We start from the raw sequence: 19,324 nt of genomic DNA, 5'->3' as shown, positions 1-19,324 counted from the left end.
TGCATTGTCAGTTTGCAATTACGTTTGATTTATTGAATCATTTCCATCTTTCATGGCTAGGTTTTTGTTTGTGTTTCAGTTTCACATTTTCAAAAACACAGCCGATTGAGCAGCGGTCTCGTTGTCCTTTGTGGTGACAGTTGCAAATAGCCAATGGCTGTCACCTGTCACAATGAATATACCATACGTATGTTGATGTGTGTGTGTGTGTGTGTACGTGTGTGCGCGTGCGCGCGTGCGTGCGTGTGTGTGTGCTGTTGCGTGTGTGTGTGTGCGTGCGTGCGTGCGTGTGTGTGTGTGTGTGTGTGTGTGTGTGTGTGTGTGTGTGTGTGTGTGTGTGTGTGTGTGCGTGTGTGTGTGTGTGTGTGTGTGTGTCTCCATCTCCGTCTGTCTGCGTCCACAGGGACCCCTTCATGGTGCTGTCCGGGGGCCTGTCCTACGACACGCAGGGAAGACGGGCCTGTTTGACTGTGATGCACGGGAAGAGCACAGCCGTGCTGGAGATGGACTACCCCATAGTGGACTTCCTCACACTGTGTGAAACGCCCTACCCCAATGGTGAGCTAGACTCAACCACCTCAAGCAGAATCAGATTTAATACAGTATTTTGTCATTATTCGGTTCATATACTGTGTAAAATATAGGCAAGCAAAATGTGGTATCTGTCCAGCAGAAGATCATGTGTTTTCTTTTTTTTGAACACTTTATTTAAGAGTTTTCCCATAATACAAAAATACAATACAATCAAACAAGATGTCTCAACCTGATTAAAAAGGAACACATACAGACAGAATAACAATACAAACACAAACACTGCAGACCATTAAGGACTGCATTTAACAAAAAAACAACAACAACAACCAAAACCCCTAAACTAAGCAAAAAAGACACAACAACAAAAACACAAATGTATGCACAAGCTCCATGCGCTTTTTAGTGTAGAACGATCATGCGTGTTAACGTTTTGGTGCAGATCCATAAAGATCACGAGACATGTGTTGCAACAAACATGACAACTCGTATCAAAACAAACGTCTTTTTACTTCCTCCTGGAAGTAAACATGTGCCTACTGAGAGTGTCACAGACATGTTGAAATCATTTAAAACTTAGTAAAACAGTAGGTCCACTAAATTAAAATTAAAATTTGAACTCAGACTAATAGCTGTTTATGTCTCCACCTCTGTGTGTGTATTGTTTCCACAGACTTCCAGGAGCCCTATGCGGTGGTCATCCTGCTGGAGAAGGACCTGGTGGTGATAGACCTGGCACAGATAGGGTGGGGCAACCAGCACACTGTTCACTTAACACTTAACCCGTTAAGACAAGGCATTATATATTTGTTGTTACTAGAATGGCAATGACCGAGTCGTAGTGCATTATTAAAGGCCCTGTGTTATGTCATAGTAGAGTAGTACTATGGTAATTAACCTTTCAATGACTATTACAGCGTGCCTCAGATGGTACGGCGTGCATTATGGGGCTACAGCGATAACAAAAGTCTTTTAGTAGAGCAAGGCACCCCAAACCCCACCTAACCAATGCAAAGGAGTGTGCTCAAGTTTGGTCTCCTGAGGGGGCATTGTCCCCTCCTTCTTCTTCTCTTTCCATGGCGTTTGGTGACAGCTTGCATAAGATGTGTGCTAGCGCCATCTACAGTACAAAGGGAACTCCATTATATTCTCAACCAAAAGTCTCCAAAGGTCTCCTAAAGGGAGACGTGTTCAGGAAATGTACAGGCTTGATGTATCTTACTCTACTAGAAGATGTTTGTCAATACTGCACCATTTCTGGACATAAGCTTATTTCACAACTTCAGTTCAATGATTGCGTTGTAATTGCGAATGTGATAGTTTGCAAATTAAAAAAAAATGTCTGTATTGTATGTAGTGGTGTGGATCGGCACTGCCCTCACGATCCGATTCGATCACGATTCGGGAGGTAGTAGATCCGATTCGATTCGATTCGATTCTATTAGATCCAATCCGATTCGATTCAATTCTACAATGCATTGCAATGCATTACATTTCTACTGAACGCAAAGCAAATGTTCAGCCATGATGAGGAAATACAAGTAGTCAGATACTGAGCAACAATTTATTGGCTGTTTTCTGTATCAGTCTTGCAATGTTTTGAAGTGTTTTTATTTAATTTAACATTCATTTGCTCCCGAAATATCCATGGAAGTAATTGAAACTTAAAAAAATTGCCGTATTGATTCTGGAACTTGCCGGATCTGGATCTGGATTGTCCATGCCCCGGATCGATTCGGATCGCCGAATCGATCATTGTTGACACCACTAATTGCATGCCAACTGCTCATGGAAATGATGCGCCTCGCAATGTGCACCTCTCAACCAGTGGAACACTTGAGTATTCATTGAGAAGACCATAACACTACCATAACACAACATTACACACAGAGACTTTACGGTAGTAGTAGTACATTACGACTCGGCCATTGCCATTGTGCTAACAACAAACACAAAACAGGGGTTATGTCTTAACACATTTAAGTGAAAGCAATTGAAATACTTCTAGCACTTCTAGACCATTAAGGAAAATGACACTAATAAAGCCACAAATGGTGACTCTCCAACAACAACAGCTTAATGCGAAAGGATTGCAAGATTGTTTTTCTCCCTGGCTCTGTTTTTTGCTTTGCTGTGCGTAGGTATCCCATCTTTGAGAACCCGTACCCGCTGACCCTACACGAGTCCCCTGTGACGTGCTGCGAGTATTTTGCTGACTGCCCGGCAGAGCTGATCCCGGCTTTCTACTCCGTAGGCTCCCGACAGAAGAGGCAGGGCTACAGTAAAAAGGTGTGTTCCCATAATCCTCAGCCGTCTACTCCACTATAGCTGGGGATTTTGCTTATTATTCTGTCGCTCTGCTGTCTAGTGTTCACTTCAAGCATTATTTACAGACGTGTCAAAACAGATCGCCGTAATAAACTGACAGGAAGATAATTGCCTTGGACTTATTGCTTATTCATTTGTGTTAATCATAAAGGCTTTCTACAATGCACACAGCTATTGCAGATTCTAAATTTAGCGTTTTGTAGTGGGACTTAACCAACGAATGCAAAAGCGGTCCCGTTTCTAAGAGCAGTGTTTACTTACCCTAAGTGACATAATCGTTGTTCAGTGTGCACAAAAGCGCTTCATGATCAAAGCTATCTAATGGCCCTTTTCTGTGTACGGTTCATCTTAATCCCATTTGAAAGGGAGATTTAATCCGGCTTTTATCCTAATCCTCATCCAGACCGTATGTGCACAGTGTGTATGTGTGTGTTTTTTTTTAGTTTGTGAGCCAGAGAGACACTCTGCACTGCAGCATCTGCTCCCTCAACTTTCACTCCGAATGGCTGTTTAATTTCGTTTTTTTCCCCGCAATACATTGGGGTTGGGTGGTTGAGCTTGATGTTAAAGGAACAGTCCACCTCGTTTCAGGAGATTGCTCATATGTACAGTAGTTAAGCCCTGGAAAAATATGAGAAGACATAAGATTTTTTCTCTATGTACACACTGTGCACATTGCCTAGTTTAACAGTATAGCCATATTTGGATGGTTCATAGTCGGATGGTTGAGCTTGATGTTAAAGTAGACCGTCGTTAGTGTTTGCCGATGAGCTGCTGTGTGACCAGGGCACTGCGCCACTCTCTCTCCTGTTAGCGGGGCAGGGTGTCTTGGATGTGTTGCGCTGACCTCACAACCTCACACCTCTCCTGACCGAGGGCGAGGGGGTGGTGAGGGGGAGGCGAGGTGCTACTCCTGCTCCAGGGGAGTCCTCCTCCTCCTCCTCCTCCTCCTCCTCCTCCTCCCATATCCTCCTCCTCCTCCTCCCATATGCTCCTCCTCCTCCTCCCATATCCTCCTCCTCCTCCTCCCATATGCTCCTCCTCCTCCTCCTCCTCCTCCTCCTCCTCCTCCTATATGCTCCTCCTCCTCCTCCTCCTCCCATATCCTCCTCCTCCTCCTCCCATATGCTCCTCCTCCTCCTCCTCCTCCTATATGCTCCTCCTCCTCCTCCTCCTCCTCCCATATCCTCCTCCTCCTCCCCCTCCTCCTCCTCCCCTCCTCCTCCTCCTCCTCCTATATGCTCCTCCTCCTCCTCCTCCTCCTCCTCCTCCCATATGCTCCTCCTCCCCTCCTCACTTGGCTCACACTCTGGGCTTTGGCCTGCACGAGTGCATTGGCCATCATGTACAGTAGGTTGGGAGAACACGTACAGTTGTTGCAATGTTTATTTATTTTATTTTTTAAATTTTTTGGGCTTTATTTTACAAAGAAAATACACGTTGTGATTCAAAATCTTCTTTACAAGGGTGTCCTGGCCACAAGTGGCAGCACAAGTTACAAAATTAAAATTTCAGTTGCATTAAAATAACAAATACTAAGTAAAAATAAATAAATAAATAAATAAAACGATAACAATTCAATTAAAACAATTACAAATCAGGGACTCCGTCTCAAGTGTTCGCTCAATGGAATCCATTCTGTTAGTTTCAAGGCCTTTTGTAATTTGTTCCACGAGGTAGGAGCAGAAAACATAAAGGCCTTTTTCCCCTGTTCTGTGCGAAAACAGTGGACAGAGAATATGAAATGGTCATTGGAGGACAATGAGTGTTGGTTGTGTTGGTGAGGGCTTTGCTGTTGTTTCTGATAGCTGCACGGTATGGAGGTAAGCGCTGTGGTCCCTCCTGAGGGACTTTTACATGTGTTCCAAACCCGTGCCTGGCAGTCTGTGCGTGTTTGGCCTAAAAAAGTGGCACCACTGGAAACCTTGAGTCTTCTACCTTTCAAATAAATGCTTGTTATTACTACATGAGTGTTGGTGAGAGTGATGTTTTTTTCTGGACTCTGCCGTTGTTGCACTTTAGGAACATGCACAAACCGCATACAGTAGGTGTGTTAAGAATAAAGGTTTTTCAACCAAAGCCATCCTGTATTATGCGAGAGAGGATTTTTCGCAAGCGTTTTGAAAGCTGAAAAGTATAATTAATATCTCCTCTCTCAAAGTTCCTCATGCCAAGCTACTGTTACGACTTGTTGCTTTTCAATTTTTGTAAGTGGATGAATTTGAATTTTGCCTCTGTAATTCCAAAACACAGCCCATGAAACTGCTGCATTTCATTCTTATTTTTACCAATCTTCAGGTGTACACAATGCAATCAATACAATGCAATACAAGTTGTTAGTGAACTATGTAGCTACTTGGCACTTTAACATGTGAATGAATATGTCAAGCGGTGTGAATTTACGGTTTTTAATTTGTTTCCCTGTGACAGGAATGGCCCATAAGCGGTGGAAACTGGGGCCAGGGGACCCAAAGCTACCCAGAGATCATCATCACAGGGTGAGTTACGTACTTAAGTATAACTGCTGTTTCCTATTTATGCCTCTTTTCTCCACCACCAGCCCCTTGCGTTAAAGGCGTTGGAACACATTGGTGTAGCCAATATCAGGAAGGATTTTTTTAAAGATCACATCAATCAGTGAGCCTCAGTGAGATTTTTTTGACTGTCATTCACAGCAAGCAGCCTACTGATGGCCTACATAATGACGGGCATACTCTGTGCTGTTTTTTGGCCCGATTTTGCCACTATTGGTCAGCCGCACGACTTTTTGGGAAACAGGCTGATTTCTTGCTCAATTGGAGGTCAATCGTGTGTTTCACCTCGTGGAGTAACAACAAGCAATTTCACCTCACAACCAGCTTGCGATCTGAAATCGTGTGGTCGCAAGAAAATCAAAAACCGATTTAATTCCTGGTCACCCCTCATGAGTGATTCGCACAGTTTAAGCAGTGCTACGACCCAATGTGACACTACCGATGCACAAAAAGGCACAAATTGCCAGGGCAGTGCGATTTGCTCTTGAGCACATCCTCACTTCCACCTCAGGCGCGGGTTTCTCTTTCGTGTTTATGTCATCTGCAGTTCCACAAAACAAGCCTGTCGTGTCGTACAGTGTGAGTATTCCGCTCGCATCCGACCGTCGGCGGGTATAGAGTGAGGACGGAAGTTGTGACGTGTGAAATCCCTGTGATTCCCTCATAAAAGTGTGAGCAGGAGCTGAATTCCCTGCAAAAATAGCTGCTTCATCCACAGGAACCCCTGTGAAAATATCGTTCAGTGTACTGTATGCCTGGCTTTATACCTGGCGGCGTATGTACTTGTTAGGGATGACCAAATCTTGCCGACTTGAATTTCTTGCGTCCATTTCTGAACAACTGACCCAAAGCAAGACTCTCCTCTTCCTCCCTTTTTACGACACCAGTCCCCCTCCTGGCATGAGCAGTGTTCTGTGTTCAGGAAAGAGAGAGGCTTGTGGTTCCTGCTTACTGTACACAGGGCTGGACTGGCCATCTGGCATAGCGGGCACTTCCTGGTGGGCCGATCAACCTTGTGGGCCCCTATTTTCAAAAATGTAAAAAATAAAAAAAAAATGTAATGATTATTATTATTTTATTTTTTTTTACATTTCTGAAAATAGGGGCCCACGAGGGTGCGGGGCCCACTGGTTAGTCAGTTCTGCGCCACTAATTATGAGGTGCCCCTTTAAGCCCAAAGTGCCCGGCCCTGTTTCTCCCCCAGTCCAACCCTGATTGTACTGTATGTTTCCCGACATGGCTGTGCAAGCAGTGGTCCACTAGTAGGCCATCACATCAGCCATGCAGAGAGATGACGGATGGTGAAATATTATCCCTATCGCTGGGCGGCCTGTAATAGATGTTCAATAGGATCTGTCATCAGCAGTTGTAACTGTAGATAATAACAGCTGTTCATGGGCGAGAGCAGTGTGCTACGTACGGTGTGTCTCTCATGTTTCTCAATATTGCTGTCATACATACTGTGGATAATAACAGCTGTCCTCCATGGGCGAGAGCGGTGTGCTACGTACTGTACAGTGTGTCTCTCATGTTTCTCAATATTGCTGTCATGCAGGCCAGCTGATAGGCTTGTGTGCAGTGGCGGAACAAGCTCACACAGGGCCCCATGGCAAGACACTCATAGGGCCCCTCATACAGCCTGTCATGGTGACAATAGGGCCCCCACCACTAATATAGGAGGGCCCTGGGCCCCGGGGCAAATGCCCTGCTCGCCCCCAATGCCAGCTGATAGGCTTGTGTGCCGTTGGTGACTAACTCCTCTTTGTGTTTGTCCTCTGTCTCCGTCCTCTACAGACATGCTGACGGCTCCATCAAGTTTTGGGATGCTTCAGCAAGTGAGTATGACAAGACTGACACACAAGCGCCCTTCATTAACACATTGACTACCAGCGGTGTTTTCAGAATCATGTCGTAGACTCCCAACGTTCTAAACCCTTTTTAGGTGTTTTTTGTACAGTCATAGCATATTATGTGATTGGGCCACCGAAACATGCTATGGCTCATTTGAAAGGTGAGCCTTTCACCTCTTAGTGCGTGAAAAACGCATGTTTCTACGTGCTTTTATTGCCGAGCTATCGTGAGTTAAACCAAGGCCGGTATCTGCCCAAATCACTATGGAATGGAGATATCGAGGCTTTTGTCAATCATGCGCCGTTTCAGAATCTGGCGCTTCTTCTTGTTATGAAATGAATCTTGCGCTTTTTCACGGAGACCACTAGACACATCTCTCCTGCTTTGCCACCTCCCCCTCCAAATGTATCAACCAACCAAGCGCATTTTCGCCGGAAGTACGTTTCAGTTCCTTGTGTACAGTCTGTTCCTGCACAACTAATCTTTGCACACACCACACGAAACGGGTCGTAGTCACACCACCACACGCAGTAGGCAAAACATATTCAAAAACACGTCACTAAAGGCATCTAGTTCAACGTCAACAACAAAATCCGTTAATCGGATGCATTAATGTCTCCGATCCTGTGGGGAAACAGCAGTGCTGTGCGATGCATGCGTGCTACTGTTTACATAGCAATGCTAGCTTCACCGACAGTAGCAGCCAGCTTCTCCTGTTCACTACGGCGTCAATTTCATCATGGGGGTAATAAAAGAACAAAATGAAGAATCTCTTCTGATCTCTTTGATTGCCGATCAAATCCGAGGTAAGGGTAATAATCCAATCACAGTTCACAATGTGTAGGGCAGTAGGATCTGGCCAAGGTTTGCATTATTCTCTAAGTGTGTTCAGTCGAAGTGAAAGTGTTGTCTTCTGTACGCTAATTACAGAAGCATATTATAAAGCGCCATAGAGTGGACGCTGACTGTAGCCTACTGTAGCACTAAGGAAACAACATACAAGCACGATCCTTGTGTTTATAAAGATGACAGCATCGCAGACACTTGTGTAGGCTACACAGAGAGGGGAAAGGGCGCAACAGTGACGTAACCGACGCAGACCAACAGTTCCATACAGTAGGCTACAGTTATGAAAAATATTTTTGGGTTGGCGCCGATCCTGGAGTTGTGATTAAAATGTCCAGATGATGACACAAACTTTTGACTGTCATCTATGTCTGTTCTACTTATCACAGAGCTCCCAAAATCACACACAATAAGCATTTAAGTGTCTAGTTATGAAATATGCAATAAAAACTCAAAAACGGGTTTTCCAGTTTTGGGAGCCAACGCATGGGAAGTAAAAACGGGTTTTCCAGTGGTTTGGGAGTCAATGTGTTAAATAGTCAACATTTTTTAAATATCAAAATCATTGTTTTCTTTAATCGAGGTGGGTAGTCTTTTTATTTGTGTCAAATGACCCACTACTTCAACTGAAAATGTTTGGTCTTTGTTATATTTACATCTAATGTACGTAGAATACTCTCCTGGCACTGAATAGCTAGCCTGAGCGAAGCCGACTGTTGACTCCGTCAAACAGTCTGGCGAAAGCTAAGAGGGTGGAGGGTGGGAGATGGTCTGATCTTTCTCTGCCCATTAAATTCATTGGTGTTCAGAATTCATATTAAAACCGATATTGTGCATTGTCAGCATGACTGTTACGATACAGTGTCGCAGAAGCATATAAACAAAACAAACATGTGAATACCTTAACCAACTTCGCGGGTGAGTTCTGCGTCACCACTCTCAACTTGTTCTAAGTTCCTCCTCTTGGTTCCCTGCTGCTGTAGTAGTGTGTTCTAAGTTCCTCCTCTTGGTTAGTGTGTTCTAAGTTCTAAGTTCCACCTCTTGGTTTCCACCTGCCGTAGTCATGCTGCAGGTGCTGTACAAGCTGAAGACGGCCAAGGTGTTTGAGAAGGCGCGCAGCAAGGAGGAGAAGCCCAGCACGGACATCGTGGACGAGGACCCCTTCGCCATCCAGACGCTCTCCTGGTGCCCCGAGAGCCGCATTCTGTGCGTGGCCGGAGTCTCCGCACACCTCATCATATACCGCTTCAGCAAACAGGAAGTCACGACCGAAGTAGTGCAGGTGTGTGTGTGTGTGTGTGTGTGTGTGTGTGTGTGTGTGTGTGTGTGTGTGTGTGTGTGTGTGTGTGTGTGTGTGTGTGTGTGTGTGTGTGTGTGTGTGTGTGTGTGTGTTTTTGTGTGTGCTTGTGGTAACAACTCCTAGGAAGTATTTCATGAATCTGGCTTACTAGTATTATTGACCCTACAGTAACAGATGGCACCACAGGTGGCACTACAGTTACGCTCCACTAATGTCTTCCCACCCGAAGGAGCTCAGAACACACAGACACCACAGCCGTGTTAGCGACAAACTCTTTTCAGCCTCGATGGATCGCAGACTCGCGCAACAGTTCTAAGTAGAATTTATCCGCCGCACAAAAACAATTTTCTTTCTGACGTAATTCTGCAGCTATTTTGCTGAAAATGGCTGCGCCCATGGCCCGAAGTGAAAAAAATCTGGGAGCGCAAGGCTATGGTTGAATAATGTAAACAATGTGAGAAATTGATTTTTGGGGACATGGGTCAGGGAAAATAGGAAAATTGAACATCCAACGTTTTCCTTTCACCTTTAGGTAGCAGTAAATCAGCTAATAAAACAGCCTGGATGCCGAAATCAGATCTGTGGGCTATCTTTTAGCAAGTTTTGGGTCAACTTAGCCAGGTTTATTACTTAACCATGTACTTGGAATACCTGGAGAACGTATCAGGTCTTTTCGTCGAATGAATTGGTGAGAGGGGACCATTCGAACAAAACGTTGGACCATTAGTATAAGGCTGGGGATCTTTAGTCGAGGATGGTCCGTCTACCGCAAAAGCCAACGAAAGGTCCTTAAAATTGAACTAAAGATCCTTAGGTTTCAACTAAAGGTCCCTTCAGTCTGCCTATATTAGAAATGTAAATCAGCTTTTTTAATGCTCATTTTAACGGGTTTTCTTCAGCCTGCCTATATTAGAAATGTAAATCAGCTTTTTTAATGCTCATTTTAAGGGTTTTGTTTATTTAAATATGTAAATCAGCTGTTAAGTTTTGTTTTTTGTTGATTTAAACATGTAAATCTATAAATAAAATGTACTTACTCATTTTAACTGGTAGGGCTATGTTGTTGTTTTTTTAACGTTTCCGTCGTTACATTTTTTGACAATTTACGTTTACGCCCTTACATTTTTTGACAAAATATCTAGACAATATTTGAGAAGCTTTTTTTTCACGTCCTTACATTTTTTGACAATTTACGTTTACGCCCTTACATTTTTTGACAATTATCTAGACAATATTTGAGAAGCTTTTTTTTTCACTTTTACGCCGTTACTTTACTCCCATCTGCGGGCAGAGAGGCGGGACCAAGCACAGCCTGCTCGCTTTGAATCAAAGCAGGGCGATTTAATGTGTCAAGAAGTAGGCTATTGACCCTTGTGCTCGCTTTGAATCAGAGCAGCGCGCGTCTAGGCTGTAGACTATAGTGCATCTAGAAGTAGGCTATTGACCATTGAGCACATTGTCATGCAGCGAGTTTTCTGACTTTCCATTAACTTTTTAGATGCGAAGCACCAGCAACAAGAGAAAGCTGTCTCCCGACACTTTGATGTTTCTGATTCTGAATGACAACAAATAGTTCGCGCATGAGTCAGAAAACAATATAGGTCCTAACAGTGTTGAAAACATTACAGAACCCATGCACCTGTGTTAAGCCCATGGCTACAGTAGAGAGAGAGAGAGAGAGAGAGAGAGAGAGAGAGAGAGAGAGAGGTGAGAGAGAGAGAGAGAGAGAGAGAGAGAGAGGTGAGAGAGAGAGAGAGAGAGAGAGAGAGAGAGAGAGAGAGAGAGATGAGAGAGAGAGAGAGAGAGAGAGGGAGAGAGAGAGAGAGAGAGAGAGGTGAGAGAGAGAGAGAGAGGTTAAATCGCTACGTTAACACTGCACAGGAGCGCGTTCTCTCTCCGCCGCGTAAAGGTCTTTGCATGAACAAATGCAATGGTAATTGAATAATAGTTTGCCAGTATTGCAGGGTGCATTAAACCCAGTGTACGTTGGGGTGCAAGGGAGAGCAAGGAAGAGAGCAGCATCTGTGATTAACCGCTTCGAAATGTGTGCGTAAAACCTGCTGTTAACCAGTGGGTTTTGTGAAGTTTGAAGTGTACCGCATTAAAAAAAAGCTTTGTTTGATGTCGTGTTTGTATTTTACTTTGACGTTGCCTATAGTCCTCAGTTTATGGGTATTTTCAGTTGACCCCCTACACGTTTTCTTTCTGTCATGTAGGGTATTGTAAATAAATCGACCGTATTTTTTTATCATTTTGATTTCGGACTTAATTTAGCCCTTCAATCACCCCTCTCCAATTGCAAACTTTACCCTGATAGAAGAGCATTCGCTACCCTGCACACTCGTTAAGCACTTATTGTCTGACTGATTTTGGCTGCTGCGAATAAGGTAGGTCTATCTTATAAAAAAAAGGGTCTGTCGTCGTTTTGGCTGAAGGTTGACACCACGAACCAGATGACAATTGCAGTCTTGCCGCGGGTCTTGAACAGTGCTCTCTCTTTCCGATTCAGATTGCTTCTTCTGAGAAGGCAACTGGCTACCGCAGGAGAGGGGAAAGGTGGCAATATTATCCACAAGCTTGTTGGATAAATTGTGTTTAGCCTATCACAGATGAGGTTCTGGAATATTTTGTAGTGCATGGAACATTGACAAGGAAAGGTAGCTATTATATCCTCGTGAATAGGTCTTCGACTTTTCAAAATGCATCCTCTCAACATTCAACATGTAAATGGGTTATTCTGTAGTCCAACGCTATCCTGGCAGGAGAATCATTCGTTACAAATACTGCATACACACTCAGCAATTGTGTCTGTTGGTTTTTGCCCTCCAGGTCTTCATAAAAGCATCTACCACCGCTGTGATAATTTGACTACACACCGCTGAACAGTTAACAGTTTTTTAGGCTACTGTATTGACAATTGCGGTCATGCCGCTTGTCTTGAACTGTCTCTTCCCGTTCCATATCGTGACAGCCAGATGAGAAGCGCAAAGGTGGGGGCTATCCGCGATCGCGGAGGAAAGGTGTCAATATCCATAGCCTAACCCTTGAACTGTGGAGCAATTGCATATTGTTTAGGTTCTTGAATACTTGGAATTAGCATGGAATTAATTTTCCATTAATAAGGAAACGTGTAAGATTTATCCTCAATCCTACCCGATAATGTTTTGTCATAGGCCTAATGTTAATGCCCTCCCAACACACATCCACAGTACAATATTGCGACACGCTTGGCACAATGATATGCCTACTAAATGAGTTCAATGTTCTTGCAACACTTTTCCCAAGAAAAGTCGGTTTTCATTTCGAGATTCCAGAGCAAATCAGTTGGTACTGCGCTGCTCGCTTGCTGGACAATAAACGTTGAACTGAACCGTGTTGTGTGCGTGTGTGGCTATGTGTGTAGGCTACCATCGCATGTCCATGATCGTCCGTGCTCTTATCATGCAAATGACATGTCATGCAGGCAAGGCGTCCGTTTGATTTCAAAAGTGCTGGCCCGGACAATTACCATAAACCCGAGTAAGGTTTGAAAAGTGCTGGGTACAAGGCTACTTCCGATTTGAGGTTTCATGATAAATAGCCTAATACGCATTGGTGTATTGACGCATAATGTGGCCATATTAAAAATTAAAAGCCATCTGCGCTGTCTTGTTTATTTCTGATATCCTGCGCTGAAGTCATCTTTATCATACATATTATTAATGCAACGGTAACTGAGTGGTTAACCCATCATAACTACATGTAGCCTTGCATAATGGTGCACGTCAATTTGTTGTCATAACTTCGCTCTGTCCCTTTTGATTTCCTCAAGCAATTCATCCCTTTTGTCATTGTCCCTGTTGCAGAGACTGTTTCCTGCAGTGTTTCTCAACCTTTTTTTTAGGCAAGACACCCTTTCAATTAAAATTAAGGCACCCCAAACCAACAAGCCGTAACATGGCATCGCATCCGATAACACACAAGCTTAGAAAAGTAACACATTTGGAGACGTCACACGACCTAGGTTCGAAGTTGCAGCTGACTGGGGCTACCTATATTTACTTTAGGCTATTGTGCGTAGATAGCAGATGAAATATTCCACTGACCAGCATTAACTTATCAATTTAGTCAAATATCTATTATATCATTCTACATAATTTATTTATCAGCCGTTTCCAGGGCACCCCTGAAGGGTTAAAGTCTATCTCTCCTCTCCTTTTAAATCTATCTCTAACAATGTTTTTCCCATTTGTTAAGCACTTTGAGTTACATGCCTTGTATGACACAGTGCTATACAAATACAATTATTATTATTATTATTATTAAGTATTCGCTAATGGGCATGAAGTCTTGTCATGCAAATGACCTGCCGTGTTCAGGGGAAGTCATCCACCCAAAGGCAACCCTTTCAACAAAGCCACGCAGAGTGGACAGTTGAATGCTGCTTGAAATAAGTCCATAATGAATAAAATATTACGCGCAACGTCTACAAGAGAAGTAATGGTTATTATTACCGTTGCGCGTAAAGATGAGGAAGAGATGGATGGATGCTGTCCTATGGAAGGGGCCGTCAAACAGTCTACACGACATCTTCATTAAAGTCGTTAAAAAAGTACTTGTCAACAAAATCATGCCCCCGGAAAAATAAATAAAGTGCTTGCATTGACACGCTGTTGTTTTAATTTCGCATTTCTTTCATGTCCACTTAGTATGCTTTATCCAATTAGCCATGGATGCAGGATCATTCACTGGACTGGACACTATTGTAAGAGGTGAAATAGACCACGATTCAGGAACGACAGACAACAGGAGTAAAGGTTATGGTAGTTTTATTTTTACAATTTCATAAAATACAATTAGGAGGGAAAAACCCCACAATATCCATGCAGCCAGCAGCGTCTGTAAACTGCTATCGTCTTTGAATAAATGAATCACAATCTGGAGACACTCGGACGATAGTAGCCTACAAAAGTTAAGTTAAGTTACACACTCAGTCACTGCTGCCGGACGTTGGCTCGTCGATTACTTAATTCAACTATAACACGCGCAATAGCCTACCCAAATGCAACTTACCTACAGTTCCCAAAGCGGCCGGCCGCACGCAATGGATACCTACTGCCTACGTCCCGGCACGACAGCTTGTAGACAGTTCAGCAGCCCCTGCCCCACCCCAGCGCTTAGCGCACAAGTCTACACTATTGTCCAAGTGTTGTTATTTCAAGAAAGCAAACTGTCACTGTCCGCCGGCCGCTGTCGTGACATCTTTCATTAACACTAGTATTGTTTTAACAAGTGAGGAGTCCGTTGATAGTTTCCTTAAGGGTGAAGTAGCCTGCTCTTTAGGCTAGCGTTGCCTCCTCCAGCCAACCATTCGGCGCACAGTGTTCAGACTGTAGCAGGATGATAGGCTAATGATGATGGTCAGGGCGCACATCAGTGCTTGGGTTGTCTATACTTTTATCTGGAATACTGTCGCCGATCAGATAGAAATGACCCTGTTATGAACCCGAGTTTAGTAGATATCGCGCAGTGAACGAGGCAGCCTGCAAACAGTTTGAAGCGCAATGTGGCTGTAACACGTTAGAAAGTAGCCAAACTCTGTTACTTGTTATGAGCGTAATGGTGGGGTGGCGTCCGGCCAATGTCATATCCTAAGCGTATCGCTCCGTGCGTAATTCCAAGAGCAGTATAATGAAAAGGAAGAAAAGGAAGATGATGGGCTAGACCCGAAATGTTTGTCCCCTGTCTGTCGGTTTTATTTACTTTTTTCGGCTTTGTTTACAGTTACAGTAGTTTTTGATTCTGCATTCAGCTCCAGTGTGCGACTCCTTTCTTTCTTTTTAAATTATGAGCGTTCCACGAACTATCTTTCTTTGTGCACGCTATAAAATGGCAATAAACCTGTTACTATAAACTACTGGTTAACTTTGTATGCTTTCTAATGTTGGTAAAAGCGGGAGGGATAAGCGGGATAATGTATTGTCCACACGTGACTACGGAAAATATATTTCCTTCCAAGCGGAATAACAGCACTCCGCCTTCGGCATCGGGGGTGTTATTCGCCCATAGGAAAATATTTTCTTATAGTCACGTGTGGACAATAAATTATCTCTTACCTTTACATTACTGTTGTAGGCCTACATTTTAAAACATTTCGTTGATATTGTAGCGGTACAACCGACTGTAGTTTTAAGTTATGAGATGGGCGCCAGTAAGGCAGCAATAAGATTGCCGTTACCTTTCCAAAATGAATACAAATCAGTGATCAACACATTAGAAATAACTCAGATCATCACAACGAATATCTTTTCTTATTTTTAGTAGTGCATTTTTGCAAAATCCTTGTTTGCAGACTTGTGCGCTTGGTCTCAATTTGGAACAGCTCACATCAATGTCTGGCTTTAGCGATTCTTGCGAATGGTGATCTTCTCGGCACACTTTATGGTTCCCTCTCTCTTGCTCTCTCGGCTTGCTTCCTGACAGTCTCACCCGCCATTTGAAATTAACCCCAGAGGCAGTCCGTTACGATATAGTATATTTATAAAATAGGCTATAAAATAGGCCTAATGATAAAAAAGCAGCCTGAACTAAAATAAAAAAAAATAATAAAAAAAATAGAGACGCACGCACACACTTTCTACATGGTTCGATTTTTGTTTTCATTGCATTGTGGTGGTAGGCACACAAGTTTGATAAAATATAAAAAATAATAGGCTAATAAAATAGGCAGACTACACTAAACGTCTGCCCAGTTACACGAAAGGTCTGCATGGGTTGAACGTAACGTCCTTAGGTCTTCTACGAAAGATCCGCAGGTACTGCACGAAACGCCCCATGCCTTCTACGAATGGTCCAACGTTTTGTTCGAATGGTCCCCTCTCAGCAATTCATTAGACGAATCGTCTCGAATTCCTGGAGAAGTATGAGTTCAGGTGCCTTGCTCAAAGGCAATTCAACCTAGCCCAGTCTTACCATATCCGTGTACTAATTTCCATCGTACAGACGGTCTGGAGTGGACGAATTGAGGGGGGTGGGGGGGGGTGAAATTTAAATATGCGTATTGAAAGACACGTCCTATTTTATTTAATCGCTAACATTTGTTCATGACATTGAAAAACGATTACTGGTGGGAGAGGTGATCCCCCTCCCTTGTCCCTCCCCTTTTGGCTGATTAGCCGGTTGTCTGGCAAGGCCTGGCTAACTTCGACCATAGATGATACTCGACTCGAACCTGCAACTTTCCCAAACTCCTCAACCATTAGGCTACATTTAGCCTGATTATCATCGACTTTCAAATCTCTTCGAGACTTGGTCTGACCAAGAGCATAACAATTAGCATTTCCCAAACGGTATGGTTGACCTGCCTCCCTTGGTTTGCTAATGGTTGTTTGCTTCCCGACAAAGTGGGAGGAGTTCCCGATTTTTCGGGAGCTCAGAAAGTACTTGCATTGCTCTTGACCTGACTCGTAGCAAAGTTGAAGGTGGTGCGTCACTTGGAGGGCACGGCCTGGCTACCATTAGGCTACACTTGCCTTTCGTGCCTGACTGTGGCTGTGTTTCCGTATGTCTGTGTTTGTCCAGCTTCTGGAGGTGCGAATGCCGTGCGAGCTGAACGACGTGGACTCTCCAGAGGCGGCCGGGGAGGCGGGTACGCCGTCCGTGTCCACGCCAGGAGCCTCCGCCTCCAGCCCCCAGACGGCCCTGCCCCCCGCCCAGACGCACCCCTCCACCAGCAGCAACTCCTCCGACGGACCCCGAGACAACGTGCCCTGCCTCAAGTATGTCATCAGGACGCTGTCACTGGCCAGGCTCATATTCTAGATCCTATTGATAGCTGCACTATTAGACTTCATTTCCACATACATTAGCCATCAAGAGATTAAAGTGAAAGCCCAACTTCCATTGTTATTGTGACACAGCACTCCACAGCACACAACGACATTGCATTGATGCCTCACCCGTACAAGGGGGCAGCCCCTAATGGCGCCCCAAGGGAGCAGTGCGGCGAGACGGTACCATGCTCAGGGTACTTCAGTCACGGAGGAGGATGGGGGAAAGCACTGGTTAATTACTCCCCCCACCAACCTGGCAACCTTTGGGCTACAAGTCTGACTTCCTAACCGCTTATCCATGACTGCCCGATGACTGCCCGATGACTGCACTATTAGACTAAATTTCTACGTACATTGGCCATCAGGAGATTAGTAGATCAATTTACATTTGTCCATCAATATCTGCAGTAGATCAATTTACTATCGCCTCCAAAAGTATTGGATCAGAAAGGTTAAAAAAAATATGCCCTACCTCAAGTAGGTCATTCACTTCTGGCCAATCACAGGTCCCAGATTGTACACATCACTTCAGTACTATATTGGTCATGGGGAAATCAGCTGATCCATTGTGCACTGTAAATCTATTTTTGGCTTTTATGAGGCAGGTGTTCAGTGCTTATTCTATTCACCGGTAGTTCAGTGCTCACTCGCTGCTCTATTTATAGTTTTGTAGCTTTGAGCATCTTGTTCATTTGATTTGAATAAATACATATTTATTTCGGGCGAACAGAATCCTTACATTCAGATACTTTGTGTATTCTTTACCCTTATACATAGAACACTGGCTCTACGATTGAATAGTAGTGTGTGCAGATCTCTAGGAAGAGGTTACTGACTGGTTTAGCGTAATAATTGGGAATCGTTCAGTGCTGCCTTAATGTCGATTTAATATACAGTACATGGCATGATACCCAGAGGTTGATATGAAGACATTATTAGATCACACACACACACACACACACACACACACACACACACACACACACACACACACACACACACACACACACACACACACACACACACACACACACACACACACACACACACACACACACACACATACACTGCTACTCATTAGCATCTACACATTAGGTCTTAATGATGTTTCCCACGTGGAATCCCAAGCTTTTTTTATAGGTCAAACTGAGAACGCCTCCACAATGTCATCAATGTCATCAAGGGGCACAGCCTAAACGCTTCCACCATCTTTCATGTTGTGTGCAAAATTCTCATGATAATCTTAAACCTTAAACAGGCCCACTAATTTGCTGGTCAATAAGAATTGTGTGTGTGTGTGTGTGTGTGTGTGTGTGTGTGTGTGTGTGTGTGTGTGTGTGTGTGTGTGTGTGTGTGTGTGTGTGTGTGTGTGTGTGTGTGTGTGTGTTCTGTCTTGCTTTCTGTCATGTTCAGACCATTCTCTCTGTTCGCCGACAGTGTGAATCCCAAATTTGTCAAATAATGCGGGCTGCAGCAAATATCAACATTTTGGTTGGACACACTCTATTATTGTATTGCTGACAGCTTAGAAAAAGAGCTCAAATGGCTAAATACCAGGCTTATCGTTTAACAGGCTTGCTAATTGGCTGGTCGATGAGGTGTGTGTGCGTGTGCGTGTGCGTGTGCGTGTGCGTGTGCGTGTGCGTGTGCGTGTGTGTGTGTGCGCCTTGTTTTGTTTTGTCCTGATGTCCTGAGCACTTCCTGTGTGTTCCTGCAGGGTGCGCTGTTCCCCCCTGAAGCAGTCTCCAGGCTACCAGGTGGACCTGGTGGTACAGCTGCTGTGGGTCAGTGGGGAGCCTCCACAGCAGATCACCAGCCTCGCACTCAACTCAGCATACGGCCTGTAAGACGGCACTACCTACTATCTATCTATCTAACACCACACACACACACACACACACATACACACACACACACACACACACACACACACACACACACACACACACACACACACACACACACACACACACACACACACACACACACACACACACACACACTTTTACGTACACACACCAAGTTCTCTTTGAAAGAGATTTGTTGGCAGTAGATGTTGAGTTTTTTTTCCTCCCTTAAATGAGCAGCATTTACAATTGAAATTGGAAGACCACTGGTGAAAA

The 19,324-nt window shown here is 44.2% G+C and overlaps 1 protein-coding gene across 1 annotated transcript in view; it reads left to right on the top strand.

Moving 5' to 3' along the window:
• Positions 1–19,048, top strand: part of stxbp5b (syntaxin binding protein 5b (tomosyn)) — a 65,815-nt gene extending 46,767 nt beyond the window's left edge. Inside the window, exons 10-17 of the mRNA XM_063223889.1 lie at positions 404–558; positions 1,205–1,277; positions 2,673–2,820; positions 5,290–5,357; positions 7,188–7,228; positions 9,152–9,372; positions 16,951–17,147; positions 18,919–19,048. Coding sequence (XP_063079959.1) covers positions 404–558; positions 1,205–1,277; positions 2,673–2,820; positions 5,290–5,357; positions 7,188–7,228; positions 9,152–9,372; positions 16,951–17,147; positions 18,919–19,048 — 1,033 coding nt within the window. The remainder of the gene's footprint in view (positions 1–403; positions 559–1,204; positions 1,278–2,672; positions 2,821–5,289; positions 5,358–7,187; positions 7,229–9,151; positions 9,373–16,950; positions 17,148–18,918) is intronic.
• The last annotated feature ends 276 nt before the right edge of the window (positions 19,049–19,324 follow it).

The sequence above is a fragment of the Engraulis encrasicolus genome, chromosome 19 (assembly GCF_034702125.1).
Source record: "Engraulis encrasicolus isolate BLACKSEA-1 chromosome 19, IST_EnEncr_1.0, whole genome shotgun sequence".
NCBI lineage: Eukaryota > Metazoa > Chordata > Actinopteri > Clupeiformes > Engraulidae > Engraulis > Engraulis encrasicolus.
Note: the sequence above shows the minus strand (reverse complement) of the source record. Positions and strands in the feature narration are given on the sequence as shown.